At 35.2% G+C, this 24,811-nt stretch overlaps 1 protein-coding gene and 1 non-coding gene across 2 annotated transcripts; both read right to left on the bottom strand.

Annotated features, from left to right (window-relative positions):
- Nucleotides 1-1,137: 1,137 nt before the first annotated feature.
- LOC145115013 (putative protein S-acyltransferase 7) lies at nucleotides 1,138-3,814 on the bottom strand. The gene is made up of 5 exons (XM_079051157.1): nucleotides 3,581-3,814; nucleotides 2,918-3,100; nucleotides 2,414-2,710; nucleotides 1,979-2,212; nucleotides 1,138-1,764 (listed from the first exon to the last, which is right to left on the bottom strand). Exons 1-5 carry the CDS (start codon nucleotides 3,677-3,679, stop codon nucleotides 1,306-1,308), a joined length of 1,272 nt encoding a protein of 423 aa, XP_078907283.1. The 5' UTR covers nucleotides 3,680-3,814; the 3' UTR covers nucleotides 1,138-1,305.
- A 16,551-nt stretch (nucleotides 3,815-20,365) lies between these two features.
- Nucleotides 20,366-20,472, bottom strand: LOC145118040 (small nucleolar RNA R71). Its single transcript, XR_013713024.1, has one exon. It is a non-coding gene; the product is annotated as a small nucleolar RNA R71 (small nucleolar RNA).
- Between the last annotated feature and the right edge of the window lie 4,339 nt (nucleotides 20,473-24,811).

Here is a 24,811-nt window from a genome sequence, read left to right on the forward strand (position 1 = left end):
TTTATTTTTGAGTAAATAATTAAATAAATAAACATATTCTGTCAGAATGTCCGAATTAAAATTGTTATAATTCGTAAAATTGGATTTTTAAAATTAATAGAATCTATGATTCCTTGAAATATGCAATTTTCCTTTATTAAATCTATATTAATTGACTAAAATACCCTTGTAATTAAATTAGATGATATTTTTCAATTACATTTAATTCAATAATATATATTAATCACTTTCTTAAAATAAGTAAAATTGATTGGCCCACAGTTATGCACACAATAACACAATAATTACTTTGAATAGAATAACCTAGGCATATATATATATATATATATATATATATATATATATATATATATATATATATATATGGTTTGGTTATAGTTTTAATTTAAAACCGAACCACTATAAAATGAACCGAAATATTTTTTAATATAATATAATATTAAAAATATGGTATTTAGCATATTAGGAATTGCAAATTTAAAAGATAATTATTTAAAATTAGATATGATAAGTAATCTTTAATCAATACAATTATATATATACAATCATTCATGTTTTATAGCAATGGATTTTATGTTTTTCATTTTTAATGGATTTTATGTTTTTCATTTTCTATAACAATGGCTTTATGTTTTTCAATTTTATAAAAACATTTTTTTTTTCATTTTGGACCATTATGGTTAACTAATATTAACAATTAACCATAACCATTAACTGACTTAAACCGTTAACCAAAACCATTATTAACCGCTACACACTTACTATTGAAATACATTAACCACGCCTAATTGTTATGGTTCGGTTTTTACAAATAACCGAACTAAACCGCCACATACAATACCCCTAATTTGCACTAATTTTTGCAAATGACACCTATTTTGTCTATCTACTAAATCATGGTTAGCAAATAAGATTAGTCAAATTTTCTTCTTTTTTCTTTTTTTCTAAAAGAACATCTATATACAAAATATATTTGAAATCAGCCCTATCTGTTATCCTATTACTTTTGCCATTTATTTCGCCATCTCCAATGTACATACACATGCATATACACATAAACATACATCTACAACAACACACACACAAACCATTTATATATGTGAGTTGCCACATTTTTTTTTTTTTCTTATAATCACATTTTGTATCGAAAAAACCCAATCATAAGTTTTGATGATTCTCATAAATAATACTCGTCAGAGAAAATATACACAACGCAAGGCCTCCACTATAAGTCTATAACTATACCCCAATTTAAAGGGTACAACCAAATTCACTCAATGTAGTCTTACAGTCAAAGCTGAGCTGTCATTTGACTACCACGTCCCGACTGCCACCTAAGCTGTCAGTACTACGACCACTCACTCGATCTGAGTACCCAATTCCTGATGCAATCGAACCCACCTCATTTTGTAGGTCCCAGCTTCCGCTCCTCCTTCCCCAGCTAGACTGCCGTGGATGAGGCTGCAAATCACCGCCACCACCGCCATAAGTGCCGCCACTGTCTCCGGTTGCCGGCCCGTTCTTCCAAATAGGCTTTCGGTCACCCATTTCAATATCGATTGGACTTTTCTCAACATCTGAATTTACATAATTACCTCCGGTGACTCTAGTTGGAAGTTCGGGCTCTTTCTTCACAAATGCCCTGAAGTTGTTCTTTGATGCAGGAATGGTGTCCCAGAAAACCTCCTTGAAGTTTCCAAAAATACCCTTGTTGTATGGATTTTCGCTCCGATCGTATCGGTATCGAAAGTTCTCGTATGTCGACTGCACGATCAGACAAAAAAAACGGTTTGAAAATTTTAATAGATTTGATAACGCTCTTTTCAACGACAAGGATTACAAGGGCATTCACGTCATTTGCACAAAGAAGAAATCGAGAGTGAATCCCTTATCCCTGTCCCATCACCTTTTTGGTTGGGGCTAAAAAGTTGCATCTTTTTGCCCCACAAACATAAATACATGTCAAATAATGTGGTACCTGGTTTGTACTGATGAGATATGAATGGAAGATGGTGAGGCCACCCACAAACCAAACCGCTAAAAAAGTGTAAATTATTAGCACGATTGATGCGGGAGTCTTGATTAATGCCCTCCAAATCGATACGTACTCACTGTGCATGATCTTTATCGCATACACCCAACAAAATCCAAACACATAAATGCAAAGCAAAGTCGCCGAAGATACAAACATAAAGAAAAACCGGTAGTTTCGCTGCATCCAAAAACATAATTGTCACAAAACATGTTAATATTTAAAAAATGTTATTTTTAGGGATTTTTCCAAGTATAACGGCTATTTTGAATTAAATGCATCAACTTAGGTCAAAAGTTGCCAAAAAAAGTTACGAAAATAGATGAGTTTAAATAAAAAGTTGATGTTTATTTAAAAGAGTAGAAGTAGGATGCTATTTACCCGTCCAATACACTGTCCGACCCACGGGCAGTGATGATCGAATCTTTCCACACAGTTATCACATATTGAGCAATGAGAACAACGTGGGGGTCGATACAACATACAAGTATCGCAGTATTTGACTTTTACTATCATCCCGTTGACTGTTACTTCTTTGATCCGAGGTAAACGTAACTGTGGAGTTTGACCTGGACCAACTTCTGGACTCTGATCGGTTGTTTCGGGTTGTGGAGGGTGTGTGTTACGGGGGATTATACCTGGGTCCCTTCCAGATGTCATTAGAAGCAAGATTATTACCTGAAAATAGCATTGTAATGTGCATATATTGTAGGGTTAAATGCAAGAAATAGAAACATTATTAATTCATAGTTTCATCTACTTGTATAAAGGCTTTGGTTTTTATAGAAAATAACAATCACTCGATCAGAATTCGGAAGTTGAACCAAACAATTCAATACGGATTTTGATGTAAATTGGATATCTTGGTGAGACGAGAGAACTTACATAGAATGTGAACAAGATTACAACGACCATAATCAGCACTCCTAGATGATGAGGAAAATCATTAATCAGCTTTCTGGCAACAAATGCACAGAAGACTGAAACAGGGGCAACGATTAGGAATATGGATAGGAAAACAGATCTGACATCGGGTCCAAATATAAACCTTCCACCAAGAAAAAATATCTGCACAGAAGAAAGAAAGCAATTGATTGAGAAAAAATGCACAAAATTATGACAATCGAGTATACTTTTTTCGCCATCATTGAGTAAACTATTCACACACGAAGCACATCAATTCGAAATAATGTATAGCCTATTAGTAATCATTCAAACGGTATCACATAGTTCGCCGGCTATAAGATTACCTAAAATTTAGGGCATGCATAGCAATTTGATTCTCCTTATTTGTCGTGTGTCGATCGGTATCTATAATATGCTCTTAGTAAACTTGCAATCGTCAGTTTCATTGCAAACAAAACCCTAGATTTGAAAAAAGCTACAACTTCAACAACTAAAGCACCGAGTCGTAGATTCGGAGACAAAATCATCAAATTCCAATTGCAAATCATAATTCAACTACTGCGATCTAAAAAACCTTAACTACAAAATTCAGAATCACATGAAGCAAAAACGCTAAAATTCGAAAGAAGTAAGTTAACATACGTTGCTTCCTTTCCAAGTCTGGTATGTCCGGAGAAGTTCCGGCGCTTGATCATCATAGCCGGCGGAATCCGGAGTCTTGGGCGGGTGTACCACATGCATCTCTCTCTCTCTCTCTCTCTCTCTCTCTCTCTAAAAGGAAAGGTCTAGAGAGGGAGAGGTCAATGGGGACGGCTACTGGTGGCGGATTTTTGACTCCATTAATGGAATGAATGGAAGCGTCAAATGAAACGGCCGACGAAAACTAATTTTGGATAAATTTCACATCTTGGTCAAAATATAATACTATTATTTAGAAAAATATGAGAAATTATATACTACCTTTCTTATATCATTTTTTTTATTGATTCTCCTATTATTTTTAGATATCGATAAATATAATAAAATGTTATTAAATATAATAAATATCATAATCTTAAATAGAAAGATAGTAGAAAAAAATATGAGAATATTTTATTTCTCAATATATATCTAACCAAAAATATTAACATTTTTCTAAGATGTTAAGAGAAAAATCATTTTAAAAAAGAGCGACAAATTTTGTAGGATATCTTTAAAATACTGTTTTGATTGTGAAATAACTAATTTGTTAAATTTGTATGTTTGCATTGCAAATTTTGCAAGCCACCCTATGAAACACTCTCAAAAATACTTACAAAACTAATTTGTGTGTTTCTTTTACGAAATAACTATTTATTTTATTTTTATAAAATTATATGCTTAAACTTTTGGTAATCATATGTTATTGAAAATATATTTATGTCATTTATATTAACTATAAAGTAATAATTATTACGTTTAATTGATGTAAATTTTAATTAATTTGAATAATAAAGAAAATAACATTTATTAAACCAAATCATTTAATAGTCACTACTCATATTTACGTGTGTATAAAATTAATTATATTTTTCAACTATTTTAAATAACTATTGTTATGATTTATAATTTTTAAAAATTTCTAACGATGTTTTAATTTCATCATGATGACTCTTTAAATTATCAATCACTATTTGTAATATAACACTTTATGTTTTTTTAATAATTAATTTAAAACAACTTGATTATTTTTAGTTAATTCGATTTTGAGATTTAGATTCTTTTACATTTATCGTATTTAATACTTTCTTTTTAACTATTTTAAAAATATAGGTTTAATTTTTTTAAAACTTTATTTGATATTTTATTTTAGGTTTTAAATTCTATACTATATTTTTAAATTTATTTGATATATTAATTTAGGTTATGTACTTAACAATATATTGAAGTCAACAAATTAAGTATATCCTATTGATAATTCATATTTAATATTTTTTTAACTATTTTAATAATAGAAGTTAAATATCCTCTTATATTTTCTCCCTATTTATCTTCTTACCCATATGAAATGGTGACAAATGTCACATTTTGATAAAATTAATAATATTTTAAAACATTTGTCATCTTTCATATGAATATAGGGATGTCAACGTGGACAAACGGGATGGGGACTGTATCCCCCGCCCCTACCCCCGAAATTTCCCCATTTCCGAGCCCCGTCACCGCCCCCGAAATTTCCCCATTTCCGAGCCCCGTCCCCGCCCCCGAAATTTCCCCATTTCCCAGCCCCGTCCCCGCCCCCATGTTCATGGATTATCCCCCGCCTCCGCCCCCGACTGATTTTGGCATATTTTTTTTATTGGGATAAAAGAAGTTTTTTTGGGCATAAAATAGTTATTTATAACATAATTTTACATGTTAAAAACAAAAATGTTATCACATCTCAAAAACGTTATACTAGCAACTTAAAAACATGATTTTTTTTGTTGAATTTTTGAAGCTCAAATGTAACGTCCCAAAAATTAAGACTAAAAATTTTCGATTTTTACATTAATAAAACCACTATCCAAAACAATATCATAAAAATCATAGTGAATCAGTATGTATCAATAAACATCCAAGTACATCATAGTCATGTAATATGTGGAACAATATGGTGTGTGCAATGCAGTCATCCCGAGCTCTCCCCGTTCGAAACAAAAGTACCTGAAAACATAAACTGAAAAACGTAAGCACCAAGCTTAATGAGTTCCCCAAAGTACCACATACCATGGGCCCCGCCCGACATCGAGCCCGCTCGGAACAGATCTGTCAGTCATCATCAGGCCTCGCATGGCATCGGGCCCCGCCTCGATATACATACAAACATATAAACACATGCAAAAATCACAAAGATAAATAACATACAATATAATCATCAGGCCCCACCCGACATCGGGTCCCGCCCGGTATACATATAAACACATAACACATGCAAGAGTCACGCAGACAATTAGCATCCTAAACATAATAAACCATGGGCCGGCATTGGTGTCTTCGACCCGCTAAACACAGTGAGGAAACTCACCTCTAGCGGCTGAATCTCTCAAATAAAATCTCGGTCTGCCGATCCAGAAAATCCTCGCACGCTAGCACCATTAAATAATATCCAATTAATAATTGGATCTCGACCCGTAATCAAGAATCTAAATTACTTGTCCAATATCTAGGGTAAAATACCATTTTACCCTTTTTCTTACTTGGCCCAAAACCAAGGCCCAACTTATTTGATCAAAAAGCCCAATTCCCTACATGACATCCCAAGGCCCAATATGGTCAAAATTCGTAATTGGGCCTAAAAACCATCATTGACCTAATTCCAAGAAAGCCTATATTCTATCCATGGCCCAAATTCAGAAGTCCAATGGCCCAACAAGGCCCAACCCTAAAAGGCCCAAAATGGACACCCTGGGGAGTACGCCCTGTGTACCAGAAATATACGCCCCGAGTACTCATGCCTAAAGCACCACATAGAAGTAGATGATGCATGCTACAAGCATTACGCTGAGCGTACTCCTGTGTACGCCCAACGTACTCATTAGAGGCCAAAAATCCATATTAAGCTCTTATTGGGTTAAGTCAAGTCGTCCAAACACATATCTGATCCCTATATAAGGTCTTAAACCATAAATTTGCCAACTTTACTCCTTTCCATGCCTTAAAGGGACTCAAAACCCGATTTTATCCTTCTAAACCCATAATATGAACACCAACTTAATCATGACTCGCCCAAACCCATTAAGATGACATTTGTATGCACCCACAACCTCAAAAGTGGTAAGATCCAACATTCTAAGCTCTTGGAGTAGCTCATACTCACAAGGATGACCTAAGGACCAAAATAAACCCAAAACATACCCTAGACTAGATTTAACACATAGAGTCATCAAGTTAGAAACTTTATACCTCCTGAAAGTTGATGAAGATGATTAGAGCTTGGATCCACAAGATCCAAGTCAAGCAATGCTTCCAACAAGAACTCCTTCTTCTCCAAGGTACACCAAATCACACCAAAAACCTCAAAATGCTCAAATAGAAGCTAGGGTTTCGAATCTAGGGTTTAATGGGAAGGAGGATGAAGATAAGATGGATTGGAGTTGAGTTAAGATCATTAAATAGCGTCCAAGACCCTAAATCACGGTTTGCATGAGGCTGGAGTACGCCATGCATACTCCCAGTACGCCCATCGTACTCCATAAGGTGCTCGCGATCCTCCTGCCTAGTACACCCAACGTACTCCCTATGTACGCCCAACGTATTAGGCTTAGCCTTAAAGCCACCAAACTTTTGAAAGCCATAACTTCTTCGTTCTAAATCCGATTTCGACGATCCTTATATCCAAGGAAAGGTAATAAGAAGCTCTACACTTCTATCAACTCTCCATTTCCAAAAAACTTTCTGAACTAAAATCCAAAATTCAATAAAGGCATGAACTGCCACTTTACCGATATACCCTTGGACTCCAAATCACAAACCAAACTCCCCGATCATCTAGCCTACATTATCCACACTCAAAGGGGTCTAAGCCTCTGTCTTTCCTAAAGACCCTAATCCTTATGATACCCGGTCTACGGGTCACGACCCCGAATTATGAAACAATACGAAACAGGGTGTTACATCAAAATTATTGCTATACGTTGAATTTTTTAAAAACTTTATTTGATATTTTACTTTAGGTTTTAAATTTTACATTATTTTTTTTATGTTTATTGGATATATTAATTTACGTTATGCATTTAACACTATATTGAAGTCAACAAATTGAGTATATCATATTGATAATTCAAGAAGTCTTCTACTTATGATAATTTTTATAATTAAAACATATTTAAGTTACTAAAACTATATTATGTAGAAATATGAATAGTTGGGAGTTTCAAATGGATGTGGTGAAGGGAAAATGTTTTCTTTTATAGTATTGTATGATGATATGATGATTTATATTTACAAAAGTTCTCATATCGAACTTGATAGCGTCGGACCACACCAAAATTATAACTATGGCAATGCCTCAAACTACACTTTGGAAACTGGGCAGGAGAAATCCTACACCAACCCGACAAACAACACATGTCACAAAAAATGATCTAGCAATCCAACCTCACACCTCCATGTCGTCAGTTGAAACATGTTTGTATAGTTGAATCTCAATCAACCACCACCGCTTAGTATAATGTCTCATATCTCAACAACAACAATCTAAAATATATATATATATACAGTAATCCTTCCACAACACAATACACTCCTTCAATGAACATCAATTTTACTTTCCCTTATAACACAATGTTCCCCCAAAAACCTACATTTACATTTTCCCAAGCATACACCCTAATACTTATTCATGTTAAAAATACCTCCCTATTCATAGTAGAACTACATAACTATGACATAAATATCACCAAAATATTACTAAACCTCAAAATCTATCACATCACAACTTGCCCACACAACCATATAAACACATACGAATGACACGTGGAATCTTTAAAGTAAGATGAGGGATTTTGGTGCTCACATTTTCCAACAACGTTAGATGGAAATGTCGAAGCGTGGTTCCAAATCCTTGCACCAAACTACATGAAGAAGGAACAACCTCAAATAAAACATACAAGCATGCAACAAAGACAACAAACCACAAAGATTCCCACATAATCCTCCAAATGCCACAAACAAAAAACATCCAAACATATCAGCAGAACAGGTCATTCCAGCCATACGTTCATGAGGATAGGCTATACAAGTGGTCTAACATCCTGGCAGTTACAGACAAACCCAAATACCAATGAAACAACGCACCACAATTATTAAGAAAAACAAATATTATGAATACCATCAAAATCAAGGCCATCACACAACAGAATGCACGATCCTAAAGAAATAACTAAAAGAGCGAATGACCAAAGGAAAACTCTTAGAGATAGCCAAAAGTATCAGACCACCCACCAACAAAGCGGTCCACCAAAAAACAAAGCCAGGAGACCAAAACAACAATGGAAAAGCCGTAGAAATCCTCACCATATGAGCATTGGACCAACCAAAAGTTGAAAGCGAAGAACTAAGATCGATTATCAACAAATCCACTAGAAGCGTGTTATGTTTCTCACCAAATGACCCAATACCACCAAACTAAGGAGGGGATGACCCCCTGATTATTCAAGCGTGAATCAAACACACAAAAATACATAGGGTATACATTGACAATGACAACGCGACAAAAATAATGTTCGAGCAATGTTTCCAATAGCTACCCTACCACTAGAAAGACAAACTCAAATCAACACCAGGAAGGCTGATAGGTTTTGCAAGACACGGCGTCTGGCCTTGGGAATCATCCATTTACCGTTCACTATACAGGACCAATACAACACCAAAAAGAAAATGGTAATACTAGAATTTATGATTGTACGGGCACCGTCTGAACACAACGTCGTATTAGGACGAAAAGAAATACTACAGTTCGACGTAATCATATCAAAAATCCACGGCCTGATGAAGTTCCGAACAAGCGAAGGAATTGCAACAATAATAGCAAGACTACCCCGCGTGCTAGAATACAACGAGATCATGAGACCAAAAGAAATTAAAATAGGCCAGAAGCGCGCTAGAGAATCGAAACCCAGAGAAAAGGAAGTAATCCACGATGAACATCCAGAAAAAACAATTTGCACTAGTAACACCCTTCCGGAGACAGCCAGAGAGAAATGGATCACATTGCTAAAAATACAAACATGTATTTGTGTGGTAACCTACAAAGATGATCAATGTTAACAGAGAACTCATCGAACACAACTTTAATATTTATCCCGGGAGCAACATAGTCAAATAAAAACAAAGAGGGCAGGTGCGAAACGAAATAGAGCAATTAACCAAGAAGTAGCTAAACTATTCCAGTTTGGTATCCTAAGGGAAACAATATTCTTAACATGGATTGCTAATCCATTGATGGTGAAAAAACACAATGGAAGTTGGAGAATGTGCATAAACTACACTGACCTAAACAAGGTGTGCCCGAAAGATTATTTCCCGCTACCTGAAATTGAACAGAAGGTGGTGTCCCTTGAGGGCTTCAAATGGAAGTGTTTTCTGGATGCATACAAGGGTTATCATAGGCTTCTGATGAAGAAAGAAGATAAGGAAAACTGTATTTTTCAAAAACCACAAAATGTTATGTTACAAGAAAATGTCGTTTGGATTGAAAAACACAAGGGCCACATGTCAACGTCTAGTCGACAACATCTTCAAGAACCAAATCGTTCACAACGTGGAAGTCAACGTAGACAATATGGTAATAAAGAGCACAAATGACATGACGCTGCTACAAGACATCGAGGAAACATTCAAAACACTGGAAAAAGCAAGAATGAAACTAAATTCAAACAAATGCACATTTGGCATTGAAGAAGTCCAATTCTTAGGATACTACATAACAAAGCATGATATCTAGACCAAACTAGGAAAGATCAAAGATCTACTAGAAAGCAAAACACCAAGAATCCTAAAAGAAATATAAGGATTGAAGGGAAAACTGGTCGCGCTAGGAAGATTCAGTGGAAACTACGCCAAGAAAGCCTTAAATCTATTCAACACATTGAAAGGACGTATAGACAAGAACAACTTTCGATGGACACCAGAGGCAGATCAAGCACTATATGAAATCAAAAACGGCCTCCAACAACTTCCAACTCTAGCCAGCCCGATACCAGGAAAAATGTTAACTGTCTACTTGGCAATATTCGTAGAAGCAATTAGTGCAGTCCTAACAGTGGAAAGAAATGCACGACAATTACCTATCTATTTTGTCAGTAGGTATCTACAAGGACTAGAGCTAAACTACCCGATACTAGAGAAACTTTTCCTAGCACTAATAAATGTAGCAATATGTTTAAGACAATACTTTCAAAAACTTCATGTTGAAGTACTATCCAACCAACCAATAAGACAAATACTACAGAAACTATAAAAATCAGTCTGCCTCACCATGTAGGAAATTAAACTTGGCAAACACGACATTGATTACAAACCGCGGACGAGCATTATGGCATAAGCTCTAGCAGACTTCCTGGCCGAAATACCAGATGCAGAGCAAAACAGATACAATACGACACAACTAACGCAATTCCAAGTCCAACCAATCAATACATATGGACTTTCTACACAAACAAGGGCCTCCAACAAATAAGGATCTTGGGCAAGTTTGGTGCTAAAAAGTCCAAACAACGATTAGATAACATATACCTTACACTTTGACTTTAACACCTCCAATAACGAGGCAGAATATGAAGCACTACTAGTAGGAATTAGGCTAACCAAAGAAGTCGGAGCAAAAAACATCAAGACATTAAGCGACTCCTTACTCATCACTAACTAGGTCATTGGCATCTAGGAAGTAAAAGACAAGTGCATGCAATGCTATGTCCATGCGATACAAAAACTAACAAGCACTATTAAATGCGACTTAAGCATTTAGATCACTCTCATGGAGCATTTGGGTTCAATGGAGCACTTAAAACTCAATAGAGCACTTGGACTTTAATGGAGCATGTGACCAAGGAACATATCATCTGAGAAGGGAATGGATCGTCTGACAAAGAAAAGTATCAAGTGACAAATGAAATAATATTATAAAGGGGGTATGAAGCACCTAAAAGGGAATGGATCATCTTGGAGCATGGATGTGACATAGATGATCAAGATGCATCATCCGAATCATGGATGTTCCACATAGGAGGTAAGGTGTTCCATTAGGAAGCAAGTGTGCCACTTGTGAAGGAGATGCACCATTTGTGAAAGGAGGTGAGCCATCATAGGAGAGGATGCACCATTCTTGGAGAGGATATTCCATCCACATGTTTGATGCGTCATCTTGGTGCAGGGGTACACTACTTGTGTTCTTGATGAGCCATGGTATCCCTTGATGAGACACTTATGCTATGAAGTTCACTATATTTCTCAAGATTGTCCAAGGATGCTCAAGCATTATTACATGATATGTCACCATGTTGGTTGATGAGTCATGGTGATCTTGATGTGCCACTCTTGCATTATGATGAGCCACTATGGATTATGATGTACCGTCATGTGTGTTGCTGATGCTCATGCAATGTATATCAAGAATAAAGGTTCCAGAAGCTACTGCATAAAGGATTATTGTGTGGTTTACCGGCTCGTCAAAAACATAGTCAGAGAAAGGTATATGGTGATCGCGATTCTCAAACGTTACTTGAGCCAAATCCTATTGTAACTTCGCATGGTCGATTCACCATTTGGATTCATGATCCTCGGCTAATCCAGTCATTAATATAAATGAGCATTAGAAGAGATTAACATGCTATTAACATAAGTCAATAAATATCTTTTTCTAGGAATCTCATATAGATTGAGATTGACATTAGTTTGTCCACCTAAATAAATTTATTTTATAATTTTCAGCTAATCAACCTTACATTGTGAAGCCAAATATGGATCATAGTCTCTCGATTAATAATTTGTTGGGTAATTATAATAAATCGATTCTTGATCAAACTAATTGTGTATCTTTTCTTAATAGACAACTAATGGCTCGGGTGCTACTGTTGGGTTTTGAGCATTCTAACACTCCTATAGTGTACATGCAACCCTAGATGCTTTGGATCTATGTTTTCTCTATTATACATGCATACATTCAATATTCCAAAGCATCATCCTAAATAGCATACAATGGAGTATAAACAACATGAAATACAAGTTAGATGCCATACCTTTTAGTGTAGTTGAAACCTTGGACCTTTAAGAACTTAGTGCCCCAAGTGTTGCACCTCAAATGGAATCACACAACACCACCAACAAATGGAGGAACTTGAGAAGATGTCACTTGCACTCATAAAATCGGCTTGCCCTCTTGTGTGTCCACTCTCTTAGGTCTAGGTGCCCATTTTATAGCCTTGTGGTTTGTTATATAGTGTGGCAAACTAGGGTTACACCATGTAAACCCTAATGACTTTCCATATCCCTCATGCTCCATGGGTTAAAACCTCCATGGAGTATCCATGGGTCACCACATGGGTTTAGCCCAACATGAAGGAATATGGATCATAAGCCCACATTATAAGAATGAATTATTTACATAATCAATCCCCATATATTTAATTAGTCTCTTTTGATCACAAAATTAATTCCAAATTAATTCTTGATCAATACTAATTAAATAATATGATTTCATATTCATATATTAGAACTTATAATATATTAATAAACCATAAATAACCTCTTCTCAATTATCCATCCTTCAGATTGTTCCGGTGCCATGCAACCCAAATGGACCATGTTACTCTCGGGTCAAGTACATACCAATTATAGTTATGGACTTAGACACTAATCCAATAGCTACTCCTCATCCTCCTACTGCACCAACCACTTCATCAAACTTCTCTCTACTCCAATTCCTCTAGCGATATAAGCTCACTGGTCTAAACTACCTAGATTGAATTGTAACCTAAGGATCACTTTGAGGTATGAATAAAAGGAGTATGTATTGGGCGAGTATCTTGAAGAGGATCTTCCTAGCGATGCTACTGAAGAAGAAGCAGTCAAACATGAAAAGAATTGTTATTGCTCGATTGAAGTCTCATGTCTAATGTTGGCGACCATGTCTTCTGAACTCCAAAAGGGTTGTGAGAATCTTGGGTCATACAACATTAATGAATAACTCAAATACATGTTTCAAGAGCAAGCTCGTATAGAGAGATTCAACGTGATGCAATATATTCTAGGTTGCAAGCAACAGTTGAATGGTTGTGTGAGGGCCCATGTGTTAAAACTAAAAGGGTAATTTAACAGAATCGATCAACTTGGCTTCCTATTTAATCAAGAATTGGCTATTAGTTTCATTCCTAACTCTCCAACTAGTACACACATGCAGTTCACTATAAACTACTATATGAATCGTTTGGAGAAGAGTATCATGGAGCTACATGGGATGATCAAGATAGTTGGGGAAAGCATTGTTCCACCTAGGAACACAAGTTCAAACACTCCTTTTCTGGCTATTAGGAAATGTAGTGTTAGGAGAAAGAGGTCCTCTCATCCCAATGTTAAGGGAAAAGGGAAAAGGAAAGTTGGTAATCCAAATTCCAACCCTAAGAAGGACGTTCCAAACATAACACCTTTAAATGACCCTAAAGATGCCATATGCTACTACTGCCAAGAAAAGGGTCATTAGACACGTAGCTGCCCTAAGTATCTAGAGGATCTTAAGAAGAACAAGGTCAAGGGTGTTGGCACTACAAGTATATTTACAATTGAATTACATTCGAACTCTACTTCTAATAATTGGATACTTGACATAGTATGTGGAACCCATATTTTTTTCTGTACAAGGACTAAGGCGAAGTAGGAAGCTAAGGCATGGAGAGCTTAACATGATCATGGAGAACAAGAGCATAGTGGCTGTTACCAAGATCGGATATTACAAGCTTTCAGTTTTTCAGTTGTTTTGATAGATTATTGTTGTTCACCTTACATGACAAGAAATATTATTTCATTTTATGCATTGTGGATTGATGGTTTTACTTTTGGATGTGACAATAGTGATGCTTCTATTTTGGTTTACAGAGATAATGCTTATTATTTTAAAGCGAGTCCTTGCAATGGCATATATGAATCTATGATTGGTGTAAGAAGAAACAATAACATAATCTCAAATGTTAGTTCAACTTATTTGGATAAATCATGTCTATGGCATTGTCGTCTTGGCCATATAAACAATAAGAGAATCACCAAGCTCCAATTGGATGGAATCTTGGAACCATTTAACCTAAAGTTTAATAGAGATTGTGAATCTTGTTTAATTGGGAAGATAACAAAGTCTCCTTTCACATGCTACTGTGAGAGAGTAGCAAATCTATTGGACACATCACTCGGATGTATGTGGTCTCAGGTCTGTTAAGACACATCACTGGGTATGGTGAAAGATACTTTATCACATTTACACATGATTTCAGTAGATATGTATATTTTTAATTGACTAAACATAATTCTGATACCTTTGAAGTATTTTAGAAATTCCAAAGTGGAATAGAGAACCAATTGGGCAATAAAATCAAGACACTTCGTTCTGATGGGGGCAGAGAGTATCTTAGTGATGACTTCTATGATTATCTTAGAAGTTGTAGGATAGTCTCACAATTAGCTCCATCAAGAACACCACAACATAATGGTGTGTTTGAAAGGAGAAATCGAACCTTGCTTGACATGGTTCGTTGTATGATGACTCGTGTTACACTTTCGGTTAGTATTTGGGGTTATGCTCTAGAAATGGCTGCTTGTATTCTAAACCTCGTTCCAACTAATAAGGTTGACAAAAAACCATTTGAAATGTGGAAAAAGACTTGTCCCTCTCTTGCATGAATCGAGGTTTAGGGTTGTGAGGCTTTCGTTCATCGAGAAGCGCTAGACAAACTTGAACTCAGATCAGAAAGGTGTTGCTTCATTGGTTATCCCAAAGATTCTTTTGGATACTTTTTTTACAAGCCTACTGAAATAAGGTCTTTGTTGCTTGTGAGACAATCTTTCATGAGAGAGTCTGATATAAAAAGAAACTAGTGGGAGCCCAATTGATCTTGCTGAGATTTAAGAGTCAACCAATGAAGAACTTGCAGTTAACAGTAGACCTCAACAAGAGGTTGAACAAACTATTGATGAATCTAATGTAACTTCAACTCCACCTCATAGATCTGATAGAGAACGTCGTCAACCTAAATTTTATGGATTTCATATTACTCCAGAGGATGACAACCTGTTAGGCGATAATGTGCCACACAGCTATCACGAAGCCATGACAAGCCCAAAGGCTACAAAATGGAAAGAGGTGATGGAAAACGAGATTCAATCCATGTATGATAAGCAAGTATGGAACTTAGTTGATCATACACATGTTCTTAAAATCATTAGATGTAGATGGGTCTTCAAGAAGAAGACTGACATGGATGGGAATGTACAGATTATAAAGCTCAATTGGTCACGAAAGGTTATACTCAAACTCAAGTAATTGATTATAAGGAAACCTTCTCACCATTAACTGTGATTAAGTCTATGAGGACACTATTTGCCATAGCTACATTTCATGATTATGAAATATGGAAAATGGATGTAAAAACAGCTTTCCTTAATGAGAAATTGATTGAGGATGTTTACATGGCTTAGCCAGAAGGTTTTGTACAATCTAAGTATCCTAATATGGTATGTATGCTTGAGAAGTCAATCTATGGACTTAAACAAGCACCTCACAGGTGGAACAATTGTTTTGATGAGAAAATCAAGGAGTTCGGTTTCTCACGAAATGAAGATGACCAATGTGTCTGATATTTCCATATTTATACATATTTTAGGCAATATTTATACGTTTTGCTTAATATTTTAGTTATTTGCATAGATAAGTGGTACTTATAAGATAAAAAATTGTATTTTGTAGCTAAAAGGAGCATTCTTGAAGAACAAGGACCAAAAGCGACAAAAGATTAAACTTCGGAGGCTTGGAGAATTAAAGCAAAGAAAATCCACGAAAACAGCTAAAGCCACGTCGTGGGCTTCATTTACACGACGTGGCATGAAAAATTCTGGAAGATGAGTACACAGAAAGTCGAAATCCTTGCCCGATAAGGATTCATCCAAAGCCACGACGTGGAGTGCAAATTCACGATAAGTATATATATATATATATATATATATATATATATATATATATATATATATATAGAGAGAGAGAGAGAGAGAGAGCTAGGTTCAGGTATTCAAAGTAATTATTGTGTTATTGTATGCATACATGTGGGCCAATGAAAATTTAAAATAAAAACAAATAATTAAATAAATAAATAAGGATAAATAGGGAATTTGATAATTAGTTTCCACAAATAATATCCTATAATTATGGTAACCATTGACATAGCTACCTACCTAGGTTTTCTCCATCGGCTTTTTAAAACCACCGAAAGTGAACAAGATCGACATCACCATGATCACGATTCTTAATAATCGAAGAAGAAAGCTACACTACCCGCTATCGTTTTCTGGTGGGATTATGCTAATCAGGCTCTCGATGATCATATGTAGCCCGCCTCTGTTACCTGCTGCGACGCTATTGCTGCTACCAGTGCCTTCTTCGTCTGAACCAGATGAATCAGACAAGCCATTGAATCCATCATGTCAACACACAATAATGATCTCGTAATGTACTGGTGTGTAATTCGAAGTTTAAATTTTGGTGGTCAGGTGCGTCGTTTAGGGTTCGATCGGACCAATCGATTGTACACCCTTGTATCGATAACAGGTTTGATTTCTATTCCCCTTTCTTTATTTCTTCGTTTTATACATCAAACCCCTAGCATTTTATATATGATTTACTTACCGATTTATGATCTTTTTCCATTTTGTAAGATGTTGTTTGAGTCTTTGAATGGTCTAAACATAGTTGGGAAGAATAGAAGCTTGAAATTATGCTCTAGGAAGTGAACTAGAAACTCGTATTAGGTTTTTAAACTGAAGATATATGACCGAGCAGTTGACCAGAACTTACTACCAGTAGCAAAGGTAACATATGGAAGAACACAAAAAATAATTCTATGAGAATATTGCACACCAGGTGTTTGTAGAAATGCCTGAAAGAGAACTTGATGTTCAAATTCTTGAAGAACACAAAAATAATTTATGAGTTCGTTATTTGTGTTACTTGATTTTAACATGTAGTATGAGTTCTCCTAGAATTACTAAAATTTGTTTTATTTTTGTTGTATAAAAGCATTCTCACATAGTTTTATTCTTACATAATTCAATTTCATGACAGTTATTCTCATAGAATGAATGAAGTACATGATGATCAATGGCCCGAAGGTTGGATGAATGTGTGTGGGATATACATGAACAATCCGCAATGGTCACCGTTCTTCCACAAAAATGCACTACTCATTGTCATATTCTGTTAGATTAATCTATAATAGAATGATAAGAGTATATGTAATAGTATATTCCAATAGAATAATCCACATATTATATTTGTTTGTTATTAGGGAGTGTTTCATTATTATAGAATAAAATATAAAGTTTTTTATTATATCAAGGATGTGATTGAAAAAATTTAACTTGTATCTAAAAATTTGTTTATTCTGCGAGAAGTAAGACTCTTTATTAGTTTATGGCGTGCATTTTCATAGAATATCATTATAAAAACAATGTCATTCTGTCAGAATAAAACCAGGTATGATTAAAACATATGTTAGAATTATTTAAACTAAATTAATTTAAAAAAAACCAAAATTCAAAAATTAAGATAATCAAAGACCCATTAAAATCTGTAAATTTCTTTTTTTTTTTAAATTTGGGTTTCCTAATTTTAAGGCAATGCAAATGTACAATATTACCCTTCTTTTAATTAAATGGCATTATTCTATTTTTCTTTTATTTAATAATATAGGTAAATCACTTTCTTAAAATAAGTAAAATGATTGGCCTACATTGATGCATACAGTAACACAATAATTACTTAAAATAGAATAATCTAAGCATATATATATATATATATATATATATATATATATATATATATCCTTGGTACTTACAGGTTTGTGAGGTTGGCTGGAGATTAGAAGTTCCAGAAGACGAATTTCAGAGAGAATTAAGAGAAAAATCAAGCATTGGTATTGGAAGAAGGATAGGAAGATCATTACTTTACTTTTGATTTGGTACAATTCATTATGTCTTTAGTAGTTGAAATTGTGTGTTTTATTTTAGCTATGAGTAGCTGAATCTAGCTGCTTCTGTTAGCTAGATGAAGCTGGAACTCATGGTTTGGTTATGTTAATATAGATTTTCCTAGTTGGTTAATGTCTTGTGTTTGATTTTTTATACCTAGCATGATTAATTTAATACTATATTTCTCTAATTCATATTCTGTGTAGTTTAGTGACATTAATCTTCATGAATTTGATTACCTAGTAATTTAGTGAACATTATATTGTTAGAGCTAAGATCGAACCAATCTTAGATAAGTAATTAAAGTATTGAATTCGGCTGCGCTGGAGAACTCATATTATGACCATAATTGTGTTTGTTAATTCAATCTTACATAGCTCCAATCTTATTTAATAATTGATTATGTGTTAAATTATGTATGACCATGCATAGATCTACATGAATTAATTCAATATTAGTAAATTTGGACTTGAATTGCTAATAATAAATAAATTGGTAACCAACGGGAATTGTCATAATTAATAGTTAAACCATTGAGGGAAAGTGGATTCAAAGTAACAGAAGTGTTTTTAATATTTGATTGAATTGTGTTTGAGAATTTAAGTTTATCTAAACTTGCAAAATTAGATAAAAACCCTTTTACTTTTGTTAAAATTTTAGGTTAACTCAATAGTAAGTAGGTTAAATAATTAATTCTGACTTTTGTGCTATACTATTTGCGAACGGGTACACTGCTCTGGGTCGAATAGCTAGTAGAATAGTAGGTAAAATTAGGTGTAGTTATTTGCACGCATCAAGTTTTTGGCGCCGTTGCAGGGGAACAACTTATTTGATTGTTGATTTATTTGCTTTAGGTTAATCGATCATTTTTGTGGGGTAAAACCTGCAAAAAGTTAAGTTTATGCATTAGTTCTTGTTTCAGTGCTGAACTCACGACGTAGGCCTTAAGCTCACGACGTGAGTCCAGTCAGTAGGTGAGTTTTATATAGTTTTTTTTTTCATATTTACGTTTTTATTTTTGTTTTTTTTGTTGCAGTAGTTCATGACCAGAGGTTCCAACACACCTTTGGTACCACCACTTGAAGATCCAGAGTCGGCCCTTCACAAAAAGACGGATAAAAACATAGAAGAAGCAAACCCGTCAAAGTAGTCTCCTTTCAAGGACCTTAAATTAGTTTTTGGAAAGAAGAAAGGAAAGAACGTGGGTGAGTCTATTAGCCAAAACAAGGAAGGAAGCAAAATAGAAAGCTTTGAACAAAATCCAAATCCAAAAGATATAGAATACGAGACTGAACCCGAGTTTGAAGAAATCGATTCCGACGACGAGCCAAAGAACGAGATGGCATACATTGCTGATATGTCCATGGGAGCATACAAGAAGCGAATAAGAGATGATGCTGGTCCTGATTTAGTAAAACCCGCAATTCCCGCTGCTGCAACATTCGAGTTGAAAGGACACATTCTTACTACACTTAAGGATGTACCATTTTCTGGGAAGGATCATAAGGATGCTTATAAGCATTTAGATGAGGTTATTTCAATGTACCGATTGTTCCTAGAGAGACAGTTTTGTTAAGGATGCTTCCCGTTACTTTTAAGGGAGCTGCAAAAGATTGGTTGAAAGCACTTCCACCCGGTGCAATTACTACTTGGGCACAGATGCGTGAGCAATTCCTAGAACAATTCTGCTCACCATCAAAGATATCTAAACTCAAGAAGGAAATAGCCATCTTTGAGCAACATGTGGATGAGTCGCTTTATGAGGCATGGGAGCTTTATAAAGGGTTACTAAGAAACTGCCCTCAAAATAACCTTAACATGCAACAAGAAGTGTCTATCTTCTAGGATGGGGTGAATGTCATGACAAGGCAACTCCTTGATTCTGAAGGACCATTTACTAAGAAAAATCCGGGTGAAGCAAAGGAGTTGATTGAATAGTTCTCGAAGCATTCTCGTGAGTACCATAATCCAAGACATGATGGAGCTAAAGGAATTGGGGGAGGAAATTCTGAAGACATGGCTGTTGTACTAGCTATGCTTCACACCATGGACAGGAGAATGACGAAGATGGACCAGTCAATTCATGCGATTAGAGTTGGATGTGAAAGGTGCAATGGTCCATACTTAACAAAATATTGCCACTTGGATGAAAATGGAAATAAAAAGGTGCAAGTTTGCTACTCGAGTGGGGATAAGTATGATGAAAATTGGAGAAAACCAAAGAGGGAGTGGTTACCATATGATGAATATAAGAAGCTGAAAGAAGAAAAATATAGGCAGACTGATCGAGGCTTCTACCAAAAAGAACAACCACCTCCTGAAAAGAAGGTTGATCTTGAGTCTATGTTACATAGATTTATGGAGGTTTCCGAGAAAAGACATGATGAGACAGATGCAATGATAAAGGAACATTAAAATATCATGATGGAACAACAAGCCTTGCTAAGAAATCACCAAGCATCGATCTAAAATATTGAAGTCCAACTAGTTCAACTAACTACTTTTGTGCAAGAAAAAGTATCTCCAAAAATTACTGAGGCAAAGCCTCAATCGCATGTAATGGTAATAGAAACTGAAGAGGATACCATCTCTGAGTTCCTTGAAGCACCAGAAGTCGATCCATCTCAGACCGGACCAAGCTCGAAGAAGTCACGATTAGAAGAAAAAAATGTTGCTGAAACACCAAACCCGCGACGTGGGAATTCAAAGCCCACGACGTGGGCAGGGTCTGATCAGAAAAACTTTGATGATGTTCAAGCTTATTGTCCTCCGTTTCTGTTTTTATCACGAGCTCATATTCACCCACTGGAGCAGGAACATTTGAATTTTATGAAGCAAGTGAAGGGTATTTCAATAAATACTCCTTTTATAGAAGCATTTTTCTAAAGTTCCTGAATATGCCAAATTCTTGCAAGATCTACTTGACACTCGCCAACAATTAGAGAAGAATTCCAAGGTAATACTTTGTGAGCAGAGTTATAAAGTGATTATGGGAGAGTTACCAAAGAAGATGGGAGATCCTGGACGCCTCACTCTTCCATGTGAGTTTGGGAATAATTTGAAGACTTATGCTTTAGCTGATTCTGGAGCTAGCCTAAATCTAATGCCTTACTCGTTCTATCAAAAGTTAAATCTTCTGGATTTGAAGGCTACAAGAATGACAATTCACATGGCTAACCATTCGGTGACATATCCTAGAGGCATTGTAGAAGATATTTTGGTAAAAATTGGGAAATTCGTTTTGCCAATTGACTTTGTCGTAATGGACATGAAAGAAGACAACAATGTCCCAATAATTCTTGGTCGCCCCTTGTTAAATACTACTCGAGCCTTGGTTGATATTCGCTAGTCCAAACTTACTTTGAGAGTTGGAGATGATGAAGCTACTTTTGGAGTAGAAGATGGTTTTCACGGCAATGATGTTGAAGGTGGAGTCTTCAACATTGATGAAGAAGATGAGCTTGAAGAGTTGGAGAAGTTAATGGAAGAAGAACTTAAGTCAATTCAACAAGTTAAACACACCAAACCAAGAGCATCCGTTCCACTTGTTTTTGAAGTAATTGCTTATAAAACTACAACATCTTGGGTGAGTGAGGAAAGTGAAGACTTGGTACTAAGAGACGAGGGCGAAGTTACTTTCAATGAAAAGAGACTAACTATGGATAAGAAGATGGTGCCTGTGGAGCTAAAAAATGAAGAAAAACAAAACCTCATATTGTGGAAAATAAGGGAACTAAGAGAAAACTCGAAGAAAATGATGCGAAGGGTAAAAAAGAAAATTCTAAAAAGGCTTATCTTAGACGAGTTCAAGCTTATAAAAGGAAAGATAATGAGCAAAAGGTGCAATTGGTGATGGACAATCCGACAAATTCAACATGAGGTGGCACGGAGTCTGACTCATGACTCCAATAAAAAAGAAGCGCTTCTCAGGAGGCAACCCGAACTTGGTTTGCGATTTCTATTCATTTTTGCATTTAGTTTAATTTTTGCATTTTTAGTTGATTTTTAGGATAATTAATCATCTAATCATCTTAATTATTTTAGAAATTGGTGAAATCAAGTGTGGAGCCTTTTAAAAATTGAGTGGTAGAATAAATTAAGGTTTTTATAGTAAAATGGACATTTTATGTGTGAAACCTCGACATCATCTCGTGTCCCAAAAGCCCCCTCGTGGTAAGTTCATATGGCCCGATGATTTTAAACCCACCTAACAAGCCCACGATGTGGCCTTGCAATATACGACGTGGACTTTAAAAAGTCACCCGGGGGGGGGGGGGGGGGAGGACCAGTTTATACTAAACCCTTTGACAATCCTCATTTGTTTACCACAGGCACGAACGAAGAACAATAGCCCCACATCCGATTTTCTGCCATTTTCTTCAAAAATTTCTTGCATTCTTTGTCTCCTAACAACATTTGGTAAGTATTACATCCACTAATCTTATAACTTTATTCCCGTTTTATGCATTTGGTGGTTAGGGTTTATTTAGAGATGAAATACCCAAAATGGAGTGGCTTGATTGATAATTTCCCACTGCATGTGCGATATAAGACCTTAGATTGACGAAATTAACAAACCCCAAGTGAAAATTTTGGTTATTTTTGACCTTCTTTGGACCGATCCATATTCACGACACGAATTGATAGCTTGATTTTTTGTATATATTTTAGCATTCTTTTTATTTTAGTTTTTAGCATTTTTAATATTCTTTTTGCATTAAATCGTTAGATTTATTTTTTTTTGAATATTTTCTCGTTTAAACTATTTTTGTGTAGATTTGTACGAGCAATATGGTATTTTGGAACATTGTTAAAGCCACATTGAATGCCTTGCAACCATGATTGAAATCTCGTAGCAAAATCCGGGAGCGAAAAGAAAAATAAAGCGAAATAAATTAATTTTTCGGATTTTGACAGCTTTGTGCGGCTTTCTTCAAGCGATCAGAGGGGCAAACGATGTCCGTTTGAGCTGAAAATCTACAGGAATCTTCCCAACTCGTTGATCTTCAATCACACAAAAAATGAGCTGATTCGGATATGTTTTGGTAGGGTTTTTGGTCTGATTGAGGAACAATGCAGATTGCTGCCAAACTTAGTTTTGGCAGCCCAATACATGAAGTCCAATATGCAGCCCACGTTAGTATTTTATGGCAACCCAATAGAGTAATTGTACAAGCCCATTTCTGATTAATCCAGCAGCCCAGAAAAAAGAATTGCAGCCCATTTTGAGGATAGCCCACTTTGAACTTGTGCTGAATTGAACGAAAAGATAAAAGAAATGTAGGGCATTGCTTTTGATAACATCAGTGCATCACACTGAATAGAGAGAACAGAAAGCGGCGCCTCTTTGGTGTCTTCTTTTCTTTTCTTATTTTTGGAACAATCAAACAATATTATCATTGATATTTATGTCATGATTTTATTGTGTTGTAATTAGTTATTTTTTTTAGATTAGATTAGGTTAATTTTTGTATTAATACTTTGATTATTGATGGAGTTTTTGAAGCAACAAGAAGTGACGATTTCAGGAAGCTTTGTCATATTCGTTTCGTAATCGGTATTGGTATAATTTCTATCCTTTTTATTGTCATCATTATTATGTGTAGTTAGTTTTTATTTTCAATATTGGGTGAATCTATGGAACAATTAATTGATTAGGAATATTTTTGTATGGTTTTGATGGTATGTTATGAAAATATTTTTTAGTAAAACATCTATTTATGTCCATATGTCTTTAATCATGAGTTTAGATATGTGAATGTTTAATTAGTTGGTTAATTTTTTGATTACGTAATAGATCCTCGAATTAACAATCGACAAATGGTTCTTGTGATTGCTTTCCTCTCACACAATCATGAAAGTATTTTCTCCAACATGGTAGTGAAAACATTTTGACTCCTCTTGGATTTGTTGACTTTTAAATCTTAATGCTAGTTAATTTTCATTAATTACATGTTTCATGGAAATTGTGACTTTAACTAAGAAAATGTGTTATGAGCTTCTCTAACCATTGTATTAACTAAGAAAAGTCTAGGTGATATCAAACTTCTTAGATTACTATAGCCAAATTAGTATCCATTAAACTCATTACACCACAAAATTATGATGATTAGTCAAATAGTTGAACTTGCGATTTATCCCGATATTGGAACA

The sequence above is a fragment of the Lactuca virosa genome, chromosome 5 (assembly GCF_052849685.1).
Source record: "Lactuca virosa cultivar CGN04683 chromosome 5, Lactuca_virosa_CGN04683_v6, whole genome shotgun sequence".
Classification (NCBI taxonomy): Eukaryota; Viridiplantae; Streptophyta; class Magnoliopsida; order Asterales; family Asteraceae; genus Lactuca; species Lactuca virosa.

Bases quoted from the DNA above. Each gene is read 5' to 3' on its own strand.
- LOC145115013 (XM_079051157.1), bottom strand. From the start codon at position 3,679: ATGCATGTGGTACACCCGCCCAAGACTCCGGATTCCGCCGGCTATGAT. The intron at 3,101-3,580 runs GTATGTTAACTT...TCTTCTGTGCAG, and splicing joins AGACTTGGAAAGGAAGCAAC to ATATTTTTTCTTGGTGGAAG. The intron at 2,711-2,917 runs GTAAGTTCTCTC...TGCTATTTTCAG, and splicing joins TAATCTTGTTCACATTCTAT to GTAATAATCTTGCTTCTAAT.